This window comes from Passer montanus, unplaced genomic scaffold, assembly GCF_014805655.1.
Source record: "Passer montanus isolate IOZ18808 unplaced genomic scaffold, ASM1480565v1 scaffold278, whole genome shotgun sequence".
NCBI lineage: Eukaryota > Metazoa > Chordata > Aves > Passeriformes > Passeridae > Passer > Passer montanus.
In genome coordinates, this window is record NW_024367461.1 from 44791 (window position 1) to 61037 (window position 16247).

A 16247-nucleotide genomic window follows, 5' to 3' on the forward strand; every position below is an offset into this window, starting at 1 on the left:
CACTGAGGAGCTCCTAATCTGCTTAGGTGGCTTTGTCTTTTTAATTTATCATTAGCCTAAGCCTAAAAATCCCCAACTTTGGGACTGAGCAGTCAATAATTCCTGTAACTGAGAGATTTTCCCCTTGCACTAAGTATTTTTCTGAAACACAGGAGGAATTGTGGTAAGATTGTTGTACTGGTGTGAGAATATATATATTTTTCCCTCTATGTATAGCTGACTTCATTAGAAGGTTCTCATTTAATTTGAAATAAAAGGGCCATCTCATAAATGAATATTTTAAATCTGTCTGAAGAATTACAAGGATTTGCTAGAGCAAGATATGCTTGAACCCCAAAACCAAGGATGAATCAATGCTGATTCAACCAAGCAAAAGAGGTGAGTTCCACATCTATCTCAGGAATTCTACATCTCATACCCTTTCTAAACATTCATCCCCCCAAATGATGGAGTTCACTGTGCAAGAAATAATAATCCATGGAATCAAACTCAGTACTTAATGGTGAAATTTTTGCTGGCCTTTATCCTTACACAGTGCTGAACTGTGCTCTCTAACACTCCTGGCATTCAGGAGATGGAGTTTAGAGCCATTTGGGGATTAAAAGCTGTGCATTTGGAATAAAATCACAGGCATTTGCTCACCACAGGTTTTCTTGTGTCATCTAGAAACAGGCAGGAAACATAAAAATGAGCTTTTTGTCAAGATCAAGTGGTAAACCTCACTGCCAAGAAGTGACCAAAGCAGGAGCAGAAGGTTCTTGTCTTACCTGACCTTGATGTGGCTGCAGCAAAGGGTTTGATCTTCTGCACCAAAGTGTTCCCTGCCTCAATGTCCACCCCACTGTTCTTGTAAGTCAGGCCTCTGGAAGAGTGGGGAGAAATGGGATGGCAGCTGATTACTGAATGTATTTTCGAATAATATTTACTTCTTTACATCCCTGAGTGGATGAACTGTGCAGAATCCCATCCTGCTCTCTGGGGAAGCACTGCCAGGGGCACTGCCAGGATAATTCCAGTTTTGAAGGTGGTATCAGAGCATTGGGATCACACAGTCAAATCCCAAAATAAACCCAACAACCAAACCCCTGACAACAAGGTAAAACAGGCAGCAGAGACCTGGCTTTGCAGGGTTTGAATCCACACAGAATCCACACAGCCCATGGAATCCCAGCTGTGGCTGATGCCCACTTTGTCCCCAGCCCAGAACTCTTGAGTTCCACCTCCAGGCCTTGAGGTGTCAGTGGGAAAGCTCCAAACCCAAACCAAACCAACCCAAACCCAGCACAAAAATGCACAGCTGGGTCAGAGCAGGGCTAAGCTGAAGTCACTTTTCCACCCACAAGTCTCAGGTGAATCAAGGAGGAAGGATCAACCCAAGATCCTTCCAGGGTTTTACAGCTGCAGCTTTAAGGCTGCCTCTCCTCGTCACTGGAATGATCCCACCTCAGAAGCAGCCATGCTTCTTTCTTGCTTAAATGGGTTTTCTATTAAAGAATATAAAACCTATTTCCTTCAAAAGAGCCAGGTTCCTAAGGTGGGGCTCAGCAATCTAGAAGGAGATGTCTGTAAGCTCTGGGTGGGGTTTATGTAAGATCAACACACTGGTACAAGCTGGTGCCACCTGTGTGTCCCCACAGCAGCAGCTCATATTTACAGAAGGACCTTTCCATTTGGGGACAGGGACCTCAATGACTTCTCACTGCAGCAAACACAGCTCGTGCCAGTTGAGCAGTTGTTATTCCCAGGCTGTCAATGGCATGAACCAGGTGCATCCCTATTTTAGATCCATCCCTGGTTTCACTCTCCTGTGTGTGAGATTCAGCCTGAAGTTTAAATTCTAAGGGTGTTGATCAACAAGGACAAATACAACAAAACAACTGAAACCCATTTAAAATTGACTCCGCTGAACAAAAAAATTCAGTTAATCCACAAAACCCATTTCAGGAACCAGGCCAAGAATTCAGCAAACACTGAAAGATTCAGAGACAGACACAAATGCCTACAATTGCACTAAATGGAGTAAATATTTTTGTACTCTGCTTATTAAAACTTATTTTAAGATGTGGGAGGTTTTTTTTAGGATCAAAGGTATTTCTGTTTTGAAGATCATTGCTGGAATATCTGGAATTGATAAGACTTCAAGTGCCAGAAGAACTGGCCCAGGAGAAGTGTTGCTAGGAAAGTCCAAAAGTGTCTGCATATCCTGTCCAAAACTGGCAAGAAGACAAGAATTACCACAGGCAGCTGTTCAGGCTGCGAGTAAGACTCAAGGAAATATTGGCCTGCAACAACCAGAGATCAAAGTCAGCCCCTTTCAGTCTGAATATGAGAAATGTCCACCAGATTTGCACCGTGTTTTAAAAAGTATTTCAAATTTGTTAATTTTTTTTTTTTTTGCTATCTGCTTTGATCCTTTAAATGACCCTTTAATTCTTTAAATTTTCTGGAATATTTTTCATTAAGCATTCTGGCTGTTTTCCTAAGGTGAAATGCCTCAGGACTGAATCCTGCCAGGCTGCCAAGAGGAGGCGAGTCCTGACTTCCAGAGCCATCCCCCTTCCTTCACTGAATCCCAAGGAGACTTTGGGGCTTGGAGCACCCTGGGAGGGTGGAAGGTGTTCCTGCCATGGCAGGAACAGGAGGAGCTTTAAGGTCCTGCCCAGCCCAGCCCAGGCTGGGGTTCTGGACTGAAGCATCCCTGTGCTGGCCTGCAGGAGCAGAAGGTGGAGCAGCCTCCAGGGCAGAGCCCCAGGCAGATGCTGCAGGAGCTCCAGGAGCCTCCAGGCAGGATTCCAGGCAGGATTCCAGGCAGGAGCCCTGCTGGCTGTGGCCCAGGAACTCGGTGTGGGAGAGGAGCTCCAGGTGCCTCCTCTTGCCTCACTGACCTGGTTCATTTTCCTGCTACAAATCCCAATTCCACCTTTTTGCATCAATTTGTCAACAGATGCAGAGCACTTGAGAGAGAAAGAAGACTAAATAGCAACACCCTTGTTCTTTTAGGAAGTTTATTGATGATAGTTTTACAAAATGCTAATCAGGATACAGTGCCAGCAGCAACAGAACTGTCACTGATGTACTTCCCAGCCTACAAAATAAGTCCTTGGGAAAAGATATGTTGGGAGTTCATTGGAGCAGAGCAGTTTCTTATTAGGTAAAAATGAGTTAAAAAACTACAAAAAGCTTTCAGGAACATTAAAGAGGCAACAGGACTCCCTGCTATAAAAAAACCAAAACCAAAACCCACACCCATATGATCTCCAGTCTTACAGTAAATACTGTGCTAATTAAAGGAATGAGAATGGAAAGAAGTGATGAATCCTACCCTGGTGTTAGGCAGCTATGCCAGTAAAATGTAAATCCCAAGAAGGTGGGGGGTTTTAACCATTTCTAAAAGCTAAAAAATAAGCCATCTTGAACTTCGTTAATATATAAAATCACAGAATCTCCAGAGCTGGAAAGAACACACAGGAATCATGCTGTCCAAGCCCTGGTCCTGCATAGACACCCCAAAAATCCCACCCCAGGCATCCCTGGCAGTGCTGTCCAAACACTCCTGGAGCTCTGGCAGGCTGGGGCTGGGACCACATTTCATGATATTAAATGATTTTTCATTTCATGACATTAAATATCAGACTTCTGGACAAGACAAACCCAGAGCAAAAGCTGTGATCAAAAACAAAACCCAGATCAAATCTGTGATCCAAAGTCCAAGAAGCAGAAGTTGACCTTCCCTAAAGCAGGCCTAACAACTGCAGCAACACAGATCATTCCCGTGTGCTTGTCAGTGTAGTTGCACTCAGATTTAGGAGAGTAAGAACATCAGGCATTTTAAATATTCCTGACTTGGCTGGTCTTGCTGAGGTTGAGTACAAGGATGGGGTTCAAACTTGTCAAGAGTTACACAGAATACCAACAACAGTTATTAATATCAACCAGGGATGTGCTAAGCTCCTTTTCAGCCCCGTTACTGCCATTTCAGGGATTTGGAATATCTACCTGGATTGCCTGAGGAAGGCTATGGCCCGGTAGCCAATGTCCCTCCTGTAGATGGCCCCCTGGAAGTGGATGGCAGCCACCCCCAGGTTGGCCTCCCGCAGCGCCGTGGGCAGGTCCTCCTTGATGGCCGTGACTGTGAGCACTCTGCCCCCACTGGTCACCACCCTGCCATCCTTCAGGGCTGTGCCTGCGTGGAACACCTCCAGGCCCAGCTGCTTGGCCTTAGCGAGCCCTGTGGGTGTTGTGAAAAACATCAGCTTTGGTTAGAATGCTCTCAATGAAGAGACATCGAGCACTTGGTGTCTGAAAGTCACAGTCAAAGTCAGGGTGAGCCTGCTGGGAAATGGGAATAAATCTGTAAAAAATACTCTGGAGGAGAGACAAGTCTACCTGTGTGCTCAGGGATGTGGGAAGAGGTGTTTAGCTGGCACACAGCATCTGATTACAGCTGGGGTTTTATGCCTCAGTGACATAAACATCAGCATCAACGTGACCCAAGAACCCTGATCAGAACCACCTGACTGCAGCAGGTATTAAATATCAATGCAGTGCTTAAATATCAAATAACAACAGTGTGGAGAGCTGAAAATACACCAAAATAAACTGAGATGTGTGAAAATTCAGCTGCTCTCACTGACCCAGAACCAGGGATTCTATGAATCTCAGTTCCAGTGATTCACCTTCATGCAGCAGGAGACAACAGGGAGAGGCCGGGGGGGAATGAGCCTCCTGCAGCTCCTCCTGCTCTATTTACCTGTTATTTCCAAGCCCTTGGGATAAGTCCCTGGATAGCCTTGACTAGCCATGACCACAGTCACAGCTGCACTGTCCTCTTTCCAGGCTGGCATGGAGCTGGCCAGCCTCCTGTTGATCACTGCCTGCATAACCTCGTACAGGTCACTCCTCAGCAGGGGCAGAATCACCTGCAGGAACACACAGCAGCAAATCACACAAGGTCATTTTCTTCCCTGGCCTTGGAAACACACCAGTGCAGCTGTAAAAGCAGCATTAAATATGCCCACATATTGTACTTTCACACATCAGACATGCAGTGGATAACCTGAGAGCCCTTAAAAACACTCGTCCTCACAGAGGATTTCTGTGGGTAAAAGAATTGCTACATTTGAAAAGGAAAGGGTGAGGACAAAGAACCTAATTTCTTCTGAAGAATAGAAATTAAGAGTTTTGTTCCACTTGTCAACGGGGAGCAAGGAAAAATTCAGAATCCATTCCAGAAAAGACAAGGAAGTGCTGAGCTCTTCTCAAGCTGACCTTTGCAGAGCCCAGATTTGAGTCCAGCCTACTGAAATCCTCTCTGGAATGGAACAATTTCCTAACAGACCTTCTGCCTTGAACAAGCAACCCAAATGTTTTAAATCTTGGTGATTTAAAATTAACAAAAATTCTGATTATTCACCCCAAATCTGGTTAACAATAGTGGTAGAAGGTCACAGATTTTACTCCTCCCATAATGCCAATTGTAGAAAATAACTCACCTGACACTCTGGGTCACCAAATCTGCAGTTAAATTCCAGAACTTTAGGCCCATCTTTGGTGAGCATTAATCCAGCATAAAGCACACCTGGAACAAAAAATAATACATAAAGATCTCTCAGGAACTCACTTGTTTTGAATCTGTTGATAACAGGATTTAAATGGCTGTCACCTGTGAATTTGAGAAATGGTAAAAATAAATCAGGCAGAAATAGTTGTCACAAATTTAGAGCTTATTTTGGAACATTTTCCTTTCTGCTCCTCCTCATTAGAGGAATTATCCCCTGTTCATGACCTCTGTTGATTTCCATGGGCTCTAAATCAATGCACTGGTACCAAACCCAGCTCCTAATGAATCAAAGCTGTTTCCCTTAACCTCCAGTGTGAGTTAGGCTACAAAGAGGAAAAAGCAAAATAAAAGGTTGTTCTCCTTATGATTAAAAATCCCAAGGTTTTGTACGTACCCAAATAGGGGACTCCTTCTTTCCTCATGCCATCAACAGCCTTCTGAAGAACAGTCTCTCTGATCTTCTGCAGCAAATCTTTAGAAATCTGATAAAAAAGGATTGGAAACCAGTGTTTGTAAAAAAGGAGGGCTTGGTTTTGTGTTTTTAAGAGCCAAGCAGAATTCTTGGATGCTCTCTTGCTCACTCCAATGGAAAGCTAAGAATGTTTTCCTCTCTATTTCTGCTAACAGAAGTTCCCTACCAAACAAACCCCAAACTACCTTAAGCCACAGCCAAAATTCACCATGGGCTTTGTTTGGCACAAATAAAAACTTTGTGTTTAGGCCCTTGGTTCTGATGAGCAGCATTTCATAACACTTAAATCCCAACCAAATACAAGGATGCAGAAATAACACTGCCTACTTTGTAATTCCAAGTAATTCAGTGGAGATACCCTCCTCTTTAGAGAAGTTTGTGGAGCTGGGGATTTGACTTGGCCATGCTTTGGGCAGCAACTTCCATCCAGCAGAGCCCATTGCCTCCTGCTCCTCATGCTGGAATCAAACATTCCCCCAGGCTGTCAGTGACAGCTGGAGTGAAGCATGCCCTCAGCAGTCCCTTTCCCTTCCTCACCAACCCTTGCTCACCTGAGGAGCTGGGCAGTAAGCTCCCATCCCTCCCGTGTTGGGGCCCTCATCTCCATCCATCAGCCTCTTGTGGTCCTGGGCTGGGGGCATGGGAGCAATGGTGACACCATCACTGAAGCACAGGCACTGAAAAGGACAAGAGTTAAAGTTCCTGGGGGTGGTTACAATTAAAGTGCAAACAGAGTTGATTTTCAGTGTGACAAAGGGGTATTTAAGAGGATAAACTCTGCCTCCCTGATAAAATAAATGATGGGTTCAAAGCATTTGTCTTTTCCTCGGGAAGCAGGGACTCATTTTGTGTGACCTTCCCTTAGAAATTAATAAAGCCTAGAAAAATTGCAGTTGAAGTTTGAGTTTGAAACACTCAAAAGGTTAAAAAAAAATTAAAATACTGCATGATGGAAATTACTTTTTCCTTTCCCCTCCCAGCCCCTGCCCCAGAAGGAAGGAATTACATCTCTTTCAAGACTTCCTTTTCCTTGCTGATAAAACAATTTACTTGTGAAAAATTTATCAATTATTTCCATAGCAGTTGTTTTTATCCTCAGTATCTTTAGAATAACAAGGCTGCTGGCATCTTGTGGAACTGGATGATGTTGTGCACTCAAACTGAGTAATGCTGGATTTTAATGGCAGCAGTACTCAAAACCATTTTGCAGTGCTAATTATAAAACCAGCAAGGATCCAAAATAAGCCACACAGGTGTCTCTCATCAATACAATTTTATTTATAAGCAGGGAATGGTTTTAATTTAACTGATAAAATCCTCCACTCTGTAGGTGAAGGCACTTAGTGAATCCCAAACAATTTAGAACATGTAGAACCAAAGTGTTACAGTGAGATGCACTTACAGAAATTTCTTCTCCTTCAAGATATTCTTCAACAACAACAGTCTCCCCAGCTGTGCCAAAACTCTTATCCTACAGTGAAACAAAATCTCTTTAGTTCTGTTCCAGTTTTCAACTACTGAAAATGCAACAAGAAATGGGTATTTTTAATACAGCCAAAAATGCAACACAGGTTTGAGATGATGAATCCATTTCTCCCCCCCAAGGATGTCAGCACTGGTGAAATCCCTACTCCTCTCTTTATTCTTAAATAAATGCAGGATTTATTAGTGAATATTTTCAAATAGCAGAGGGTATTTGTGATTAATGAGCAATTCCTCATGCTCTGCCTTCTGAAATTCACCCCAACAGCAGTGACAGCCAAGTCTCCAGTCTGCACTTCCACTGGATAAAAAAGTGCAATTTTATACAACACCTGGGAAGGGAGCAAGATTCTCACACCTCAGTGCAATGTTTGAACACTGACTGCATATTCTGGATAATAAGAAATTAAGAACAACAAGCCCACACTGCCAAGGTGATTTTGGGGCTCTGTAGAAATCTCTAATTCAGTTTTTTTTGTAGAAGACATTGGGCCCTGTTCAGACATGAAGTGTGCAGTGACCATAGACCCCCAAAATGTGACTGCAGCACCCATGCTCTGACTCCTGAAGCACAAGTGTGTCACAGAATGTGTCCCATGGAGCAGCAGAGCTCCATGGAATTTCAGGGTTCTGTGCTGCTGGCACCAGCTGAGGGACTGACCTGGGAGCCTCAGCTCTGTGCTCCTCACTGGGCAGATAAAATTACTTCATTTGGCCTCACTTCAAATCTTCCACAAATACATTTGTGGAATATCCTTCCTCTGTGTGAACTTCACTTGAAATAATCCCAGCAGAGTTTGACTACACATTGAAGTGCTGGGCTTGGTCCTCATGGTGCTTGAAAAGATCCACCTCAAGCACTGAGGAGTTCATGCTCCTGCACTGTGGGATTGCAGAGTCTCATACAGTGGAAAAAAAAAGGAATTGTATATATAAATTAGTGAAATAAGAGTGGGTTTTCATGAAGAATGGTTTTATTTTAGCCTACAGGAACTGCAAGCCATAAATAAAACAGAGTTTCACAGGTGGCCAAATAAAAGGGTAAAAGGTTTGATGTCTTAGAGCCATGCTCCTATCACATGAAACAAGGAATGTCTGTGATGCCCTGAGGTGGTGAGGAGCTGATCTGGTGTGAGACATTCCTTCTCACCTGCATGATTTCAGTGACAGCTTTGCAGGCCTCCTCCTTGGTCGTAGCCACGATGACTCCTTTGCCAGCTGCCAGGCCACTGGCTTTGACAACCAAGGCAGGGAAGGTGGCACTGCCAAGGCACAGGACAGACATTCAGCATCAACAGTCCTTGCAAGGACATTTTGAACATTTCAAGAGTTGAAAAACCAAAGTGCTTCTCAGTTTTCATGGCAACCTCACTGAACAACACACAAACCATACCAGGCTCCTCCCGTTATGCTCTGCCTGAGAAAGGTTCCTGCTTCTTTTCCCCACCAGGGAATTTCCTGACTGTTCATTACTGATTTCCATTTGGGAATTTCATCTAGGGTCACCTGGCTTGCACTGTGATGAGATCATCAGTTGCTGAGTAATTCTCCAGGTTTTTTTTTTTCTGGAGAAAAGGGATAAGAAGCCAGCACAGATGGCTCTGGGCTGCTCCCTGCCTTTCCCCAGCAGGCAGACTGACAAAAAAATAGCAGCTTGTCCTACATTCTCCTGTGAACTGAACACTGAACTTGCATTCCATTTTAGAGCAGGAGGAACCATTTTTCTCAGACTTGCTGCAGTTTGAGAGAGTCATAGTAGGTGATCCTTTGAAACCTTTGCAGATGTTCTATCCCAAAGCAATCATTGGATTGGTTTGGATATCCAGCACACTGTCAATAACAATATGTCTAAAATGACCAGAACTGTACCTGTTGATGAAGGCACATGCTGCTTTGGGATCAGTGAAGGATTTCCATCTGGCAGTGGGGATGTCATGACGATCCAGAAAGGCTTTGGTGAAGCTCTTACTGGACTCCAGCTGAGCTGCCTTTGCTGTGGGGCCAAAACACTTGATCCCAGCTGCTGTCAAGTCATCCACAATTCCTAAACACAAAGTATGTCATAAATCTCCAGATGATCTATGGGAGTCAGGCCAGCCAAGCTGCACTGATTCCTTGGAGCAAGAATGCCAGGAATAAGAAGTCATCTGTGTCTGCAGTGCCTGCTCTCCTCACTGGAACCAGGAGCAGTAACTCTGCACCACTGCAGGCCCTCAGGATGCACTGGATTTGGGAAGGGATGACAATCCCCTCTTGGTTTAAGACACCTTTGAGCTAAAAGGTCAACATGAGTCTTTGGTGAAGATACCAAAAATTTTAAGCGGAAAAACTACCAGCATGTTTATAATTAGTTGGTTTTTTTGGTTTTTTTTTTTTTTTTTTTTTTTTTTAACCAAGACTCAAATTATAACTCTTTAAAAACATGAAAACTCCATGGGACAACCAAAACTGGCTTTCTGCCTCACACACTACCCTTCAGCAATTCCTTTTCACCTCGGCACAACTCTGGATTTCAGGGAAACTGCTCCAGAGGATCTGTTTCCATTCAGACTGGAGACACTGCTGAGTGATGCACTTATGAGGACTAAATTTACTTTTTTTCCTAAATGCTGAAGGCTGTGATTTCCAGCTTGTGGCTCTTACCAGCAGCAAGAGGAACCTCAGGACCGACCACCACAAGCCTGATGTCCTGGTCCCTGCAGAACTGGGCAACAGCAGCATGGTCACTGACTGGAACAGCTGTTGGATTAAGCTGTGCCCGGGAGACCAGATGCTCTTTTGGTTCTCCTCTCCCTTAGGCTCTCCCTCTCTCCTTCCCCCTTTTCCCCTCAGTAACCATGCTGCTCCCAAGGATGGGACCCCAATAAACCCCAATAAAATCAGCACCCTCAGAAGCCCTGTGGAGTCTCCTTGCCTGCCTCCAGTGAACACACAGCTTAGGGGGGCCCACCAAACAAACTGCATCCCCATGGAGCTTTACAGAGGTAAGCAAGGATGGATGGGGCTTGGAGCAGCCTGGCACAGTGGAAGGTGTCCCTGCCCATGGCAAGGGTGGCACTGGGTGGGTTTTAAGGTCCCTTCCACCACAAACCATTCCACAATTCTGTGATTTTATGATCTTGGTGCCAGGAGGGTGTTGGGGAGGAAACAAATGGCTGCTGGTAGAATTCCAGCTCATCTTTTACTGAGCCTTCTGAAAGCAAGGGGAATCAGAACCTTTTGTTTTACATGATGTTGAACTTAATTAAGAAGGACACTGTGCTGTCATTATGGCTGAGGATATGTGGGGTTGGGCTGTTACAACCATTATGTTTCCAAAAACAAACATTCAATGTGATGACACTTGGAATGCCCCAAACTGTGCAAACAAAGACAATAATGTCAATCCCATGACCCAAGTTACGCAAAAGGCCCTGCAATTGCACTGCTTTTATCATGAATAAATAAAGCCAAGGTCTGCAGGGATGGGAGCACGGATCCAGAGAGCCAGGAGAGAGATGAGCCCAGTGTGGATTGGCTGCTTGTGCAGGGAGGAGACTGCACACACCTGGGCACGGTGCTGGCAAAGGGAGCATAGGATGCCAGGATCATCAGGGCTGGAAGAGCCCTCAGGACCACCCAGTCCCACCCAGCAGCACCCCAAACCCTGTCCCCAAGGCCACATCCAGACACCTTTAGGGTATTTCCAGACACAGAGACTCCACCACTCCCTGGGCAACTTATTCCAAGGCCTGACCACTCTGGCAGGGAAAAATTGTTTCCAGTCTCCAATGTGACCTGCCCTGGTGTAATTTAGGGCCATTTTCTTTTGTCCTTTCCCTTGGGACCTGGCAATACAGCCAGTTTCTAGGGAGTGATGAGAGACGAAAGGGATGACAGGATTTTGGTCAGTCCCACTGTGTTCCACCTACCCTGGATGAATAAACTCATAGAATCATTGAACCCCAGATTTCTTTGGGCTTAGAGGGACCTTAAATCCCACCCAGTGCCATGGCAGGGACACCTCCCACTGTGCCAGGCTGCTCCAGCCCCAGTGTCCAGCCTGGCCTTGGGCACTGCCAGGGATCCAGGGGCAACCCCAGCTGCTCTGGCAATTCCATCCCAGCCCCTGCCCACCCTGCCAGGGAACAATTCCTTCCTGTAAAATCTCCTGACTCCACAACAGAATCTACATTTTGTTATAGATTTGCCCTATTCAGGTGGGGTGGGGGAACACCCACTCAGAACACAAATAAAAATCACCTCCTTGGCACCTCTCTCACAGCCCAATTATTTTGTTCCACCAACAAAGGCATTTGACTTCCCTGTGCAGCTGATGCCAGTTGACTTCTGGCTCACCCAAAAGCAAAACACACCTGTGCCAGGGCTTGCCCCCCACGGGGAACAATTCCTAATTCCCAATATCCCATCCATCCCTGCTTTCTGGCAGTGGGAACCATTCCCCCTTGTCCCTCTGCAAGCAGGAAAGGAGAGAGCCTGGAATTCACCCCAGATTTCTTGCTGCAGGTCTGATCTCATGATATGAACAGTGAGTGTGGCACAAGATTTACACGATGGAGAAATGTGCTAACAACAAACAAGAAGGAACAAGTCGTGTTGTTTATCCATGATTTTAACTTTCCTCCCAAACATCCTTTTTCTCAGGTTGTTGGCTGAAAGGGGACATTTCTGTAGCTGTGTTTGACTGCTTAAAACAACAGCTGAACATTCCTCTGGAACCAGACAGGGGGACCCTGGCCCAAGGCTTTCAAGGATGGAGCTTAAATTTCAGAGCAAAAGCTACACTGAGAGGTAAAATGTGACAGCAGGAGGTGTCAGGATGGTGAAGTCCATTCACAGACACACCTATTCATTCAGCAAGCCATTGTCTGTGCTTCTGCACCAAAACTGCCCTGATAATCCACCTAGATTAAATATAAACCTGTATTTAGGCACCCAACCTAAATCCCACTTTATTGCTGGAAACAATTACCAGCTCAGATCAACCACAAAAAATTTTCTTACTTGAATACAAAGTTTGAAAGATTTGAGGTTATTTGTAATTTTCAGCTCAATTTTTTATGTTTCAGTAATCACACAAGACCCAGAGCTGCAATCCTAATTAAAGGCAATTCCATGATCCATGAAGGGAGGATGAACTTTCAGAGCAAAATCTTGATTATACAAAAAAAGCACCAGAAGCCAGGGAAGGAGTTTCCCAGATATTCCCAGATATCCCAGGTATTGTTTCCCACACAACATAACACGGCTCATGTGCTTCTGTAAGTCTGTTCCCCATTTTCCACCCTGAGTTAAATCAAAGCCCCAGTGACAGCACTGGAATTCCTGAACAGGTGAGACAAATTCTTTCCTTAAAAACCAACATAAAACTCTTCATAAATTCTAGGTTCTTCCTGGGGTGGTGAAGATTTCTCTCCCAAAGCACAGGTGAGCCCATGTGCAGAACAAAACCATTTATTCCACATGGAAATTTCATGGACCTGGCTCAAGATCAAGCATTTCCCACAACTGGTGCAATGTTTTTTATGGGATGAAAGAGAGAAAAAAACAGGGGAGGTTTTCAAAAGCACAGCTTGAAAAAAACTGCTGGAGTTCCCATTCCACAGGCCCTGCAGCCTGGCACTGACCCCATTTAGCACAAGGGTAAAGGGGTTTTTTGTCTTTCTGATCTTCTCCTCAGAGGCCAAACAGAGCAAAAAAACAGAGTGAGGAGCTCACTCATGAAGCTGAGACTGGACAAAGAAATTCAGGACAAAGTTGTTTCAAAAGCCTGTAATTGAGCATTCCAAGGGAATTCCATTCAACAATTACCTGCTGTACAAGAACCTGGCAGCACTCACGTTTCCATGGGACAACAACACACAAAGCTACTCCCACAGCAACACGAGTGCAGAAATGGATGTGTCTGATCCCCATGCACATACATCCTGTGTTACCTTGAACTCCACATCTTATCACATGTTCTGAAGGGAAAACTGAAGTTTTAGGCAGGTTAAAGCCTCTAAATCAGGATCTGCTGTGTAAAGGACACAGGAATCTCTGTGCTCTGGACTGATTCCCTGGGTGTCAGCTCCTCAGGCTTTTTTGAAATGCAGCTCCAAATTTTGGATGCTCAATTTGCAACATCTGAAGCTTGATTTCTCAAAATTAGTAACTGTGAAAAGTCTCAATTACAGCCAGTCAGAGCTCCAACCAAGCAGGCAGTACACAGAGAAATATCTGAAGATAACCTTGATTTTTTAAGGTCACTAAGACAAAGGAATGAATTTATGCTCACAGTGACAGAGTGTTCTTGTCACAGCCTGTGGGGATCATGGGGTTTCAACACATTTCTGAGAGCACAAGAGGGAGTTTAGGTGGCAACCACAGCAACTATCCTGAGCTGGATTCCCAGAGGAACAGCTCTGGCTGAATCCTCCAAACCCAAACCTAAAGAATGAGACTTCAGAGCTGAGATCTTATAAAATTAATTCTACAACTTACACAAGGCTTTGTTAATTTTTTTTTTCTCTTATTAACTGCATCTAAAATCTATTTCACATGCCCAAAACCTTAAAAAATAGTAATCCATTATCATCATCCATCACGAGTTTGTTTATGGGTTACGTTGATTTATGGGGTATTGTTTTAAAGATGACTTGGTTAAAGGTAAAAGTTTTTATTATTTTTTTTTTAAATTATTTCTATTTTTGAGAATAGAGATTTTTGGGGGTGCGTATAGGATTTTTTTATGGGATTGTTGTTATATACATTAACCAATAAATCTTAAAATTTAAAAAATCTTAAATTAGCAAACCAGAACCACTACAGAAAAACTAACCAGCCAGTTTCAAAGTAAAACCACCACAATCATCATCATCATCATTATTTCATTATCATCATCGTCCTTTCACACTACCAGCTGCGATTTCAGCTCAGCAACATCCTGGCTGAATGATCAAATTTAAAATTGGTATTTTTTTTGTTTTACCTGAATTGGAGATTTTCCCATTGTCAGCTGTGCCTGCATTTCCTGGAGCCACAAACACGTGTTTGACGTGTGAGGACTGTGCCAGCTTCCAGGCCAGGGCGTGCTCCCTGCCGCCGCTGCCGATGACCAGCACCCGCTCAGCCATGGCCCTGCAGGACACAGGAAAACAGCTGGAATTAGCTGGGGAAGGTGGGCAAAGCAAGAGCTTCAGGGACCATGAAGTGCTGGAGAACTTCATCAGATACATGCAAAACTTCATCAATGATACACACTAAACCTCCAAGGCTGAGCTGACCCAGAGCACGGCAGGAACCCGCCAGGAAAACCATCCTGGGTTTGATTGGAAACTGCTCCCACTAATACAGAAATCTGGGACAGAGGAAAAGACTCTGCTGAGTGACCAGGCTGGGATTTGCAGCCTAGAGAATCACAGAGTCCCAGAAGGGTTTGGGTTGGAAGGGACCTTAAAGCCCAACCAGTGCCACCTCTGCCTACCATGGACAGGGACACCTTCCACTGTGCCAGGCTGCTCCAAGCCCCAGTGTCCAACCTGGCCTGGGACAGGGATGGGGAGTCCACAGCCCCTCTGAGCAACAATTCCTTGGAGAATCCAAACCTGCAAAGCCCTTCTGATGCACCCATGGAATGAACACAGAGTGTTTGGCCCACATGGGGCTGTTCAAGAGATTTTACAGGCAATGACTGAAAAGCTCTGAACACCTCATGGAAAGGAAAGGCTCCAAGCAAGGAGACAAGAAAGTAACTTCCAGCTCTGGCTTTCCTTGGAGAGGACAACCACGAGGTGGAATTAAAAAGGAGCTCACTCAGCCAAGGTAGAGGGGGGTATCCACTGCACTCTCCCATTCCAGGGAGGTTTGGATAAACACATGGGCATTCTGCTGGCCAGTGGCAGTGGGAGTGTGGGTGACCACGTCATCACCTGGTGTGCACAGCCAGCTTACGCACGTGGAGCTCACAGCAAAAGGACAGCGTGTCCTCTGAGCAGCTCTGGAAACCTCTGCTCCCTGAGATTCACTGCTGTGTGTACTCTCCACATATTGACTGATGGAAGAGTTCACTGACAAAATCCACTAGAGTACAGAAAACAGTAAAGAAAGAAACAAAGGAAGGACATAATTTATAAACTAATTATGTATGTCCTCATTTGGAGCTAAAATAATAGTTTGGTTTGGGTTGGAAGGGACCTTAAAGCTCATCCCATTCTAACTTGGCTACCATGGACAGTGACACCTTCCCCTGTGCCAGGCTGCTCCAGCCCCAGTGTCCAGCCTGGGCACTGCCAGGGATCCAGGGGCAGCCCCAGCTGCTCTGGGAATTCCATCCCAGCCCTGCCCACCCTGCCAGGGAACAATTCCTCATTGCCAAGATCCCATCCATTGCTGCCCTCTGGCACTGGCAGCCATTCCCTGGGTGCTGTCCCTGCAGGCCTTGTCCCCAGTCCCTCTGCAGCTCTCCTGGAGCCCCTTCAGGCCCTGCCAGGGGCTCTGAGCTCTCCTGGAGCTTCTCCTCTCCAGGTGAGCACCCCCAGCTCTCCCAGCCTGGCTGTAGGGATCAGCTCCCATTCTCCCACTGCTGGGAGGGGGAACAGAGCCCAGAGAAGAGTTCAGGACAACAAAAGGAGCCACGAGTGCCCCTGATGTAATCCCAGCACACACAACACACAGGCAGGGTCACTCTCTGCACCGCCGGTCACTGACCCGCACGTGGCCGGTGCCCTGGTGAGCTCAGAGCCCCCTGTGCAG

At 45.4% G+C, this 16247-nt stretch overlaps 1 protein-coding gene and 1 long non-coding RNA gene across 4 annotated transcripts in view; one reads left to right on the forward strand and one right to left on the reverse strand.

The window, feature by feature from the left end:
* Positions 1 to 16247, reverse strand: part of GART (phosphoribosylglycinamide formyltransferase, phosphoribosylglycinamide synthetase, phosphoribosylaminoimidazole synthetase) — a 32423-nt gene that overhangs the window by 13783 nt on the left and 2393 nt on the right. For all 3 annotated transcript variants that reach the window (XM_039713092.1, XM_039713091.1, XM_039713090.1), the window contains 11 exons: positions 14485 to 14633; positions 10158 to 10253; positions 9384 to 9558; positions 8665 to 8776; positions 7435 to 7503; positions 6584 to 6709; positions 5955 to 6042; positions 5493 to 5578; positions 4751 to 4919; positions 3997 to 4228; positions 768 to 862 (listed from right to left, as the gene is read on the reverse strand). In XM_039713092.1, coding sequence (XP_039569026.1) covers positions 768 to 862; positions 3997 to 4228; positions 4751 to 4919; positions 5493 to 5578; positions 5955 to 6042; positions 6584 to 6709; positions 7435 to 7503; positions 8665 to 8776; positions 9384 to 9558; positions 10158 to 10253; positions 14485 to 14629 — 1393 coding nt within the window. In that variant the 5' untranslated portion in view covers positions 14630 to 14633. The remainder of the gene's footprint in view (positions 1 to 767; positions 863 to 3996; positions 4229 to 4750; positions 4920 to 5492; positions 5579 to 5954; positions 6043 to 6583; positions 6710 to 7434; positions 7504 to 8664; positions 8777 to 9383; positions 9559 to 10157; positions 10254 to 14484; positions 14634 to 16247) is intronic.
* On the forward strand, positions 10308 to 13534 carry LOC120504007. The gene is made up of 3 exons (XR_005627900.1): positions 10308 to 10498; positions 12021 to 12734; positions 12901 to 13534. It is a non-coding gene; the product is annotated as an uncharacterized LOC120504007 (long non-coding RNA).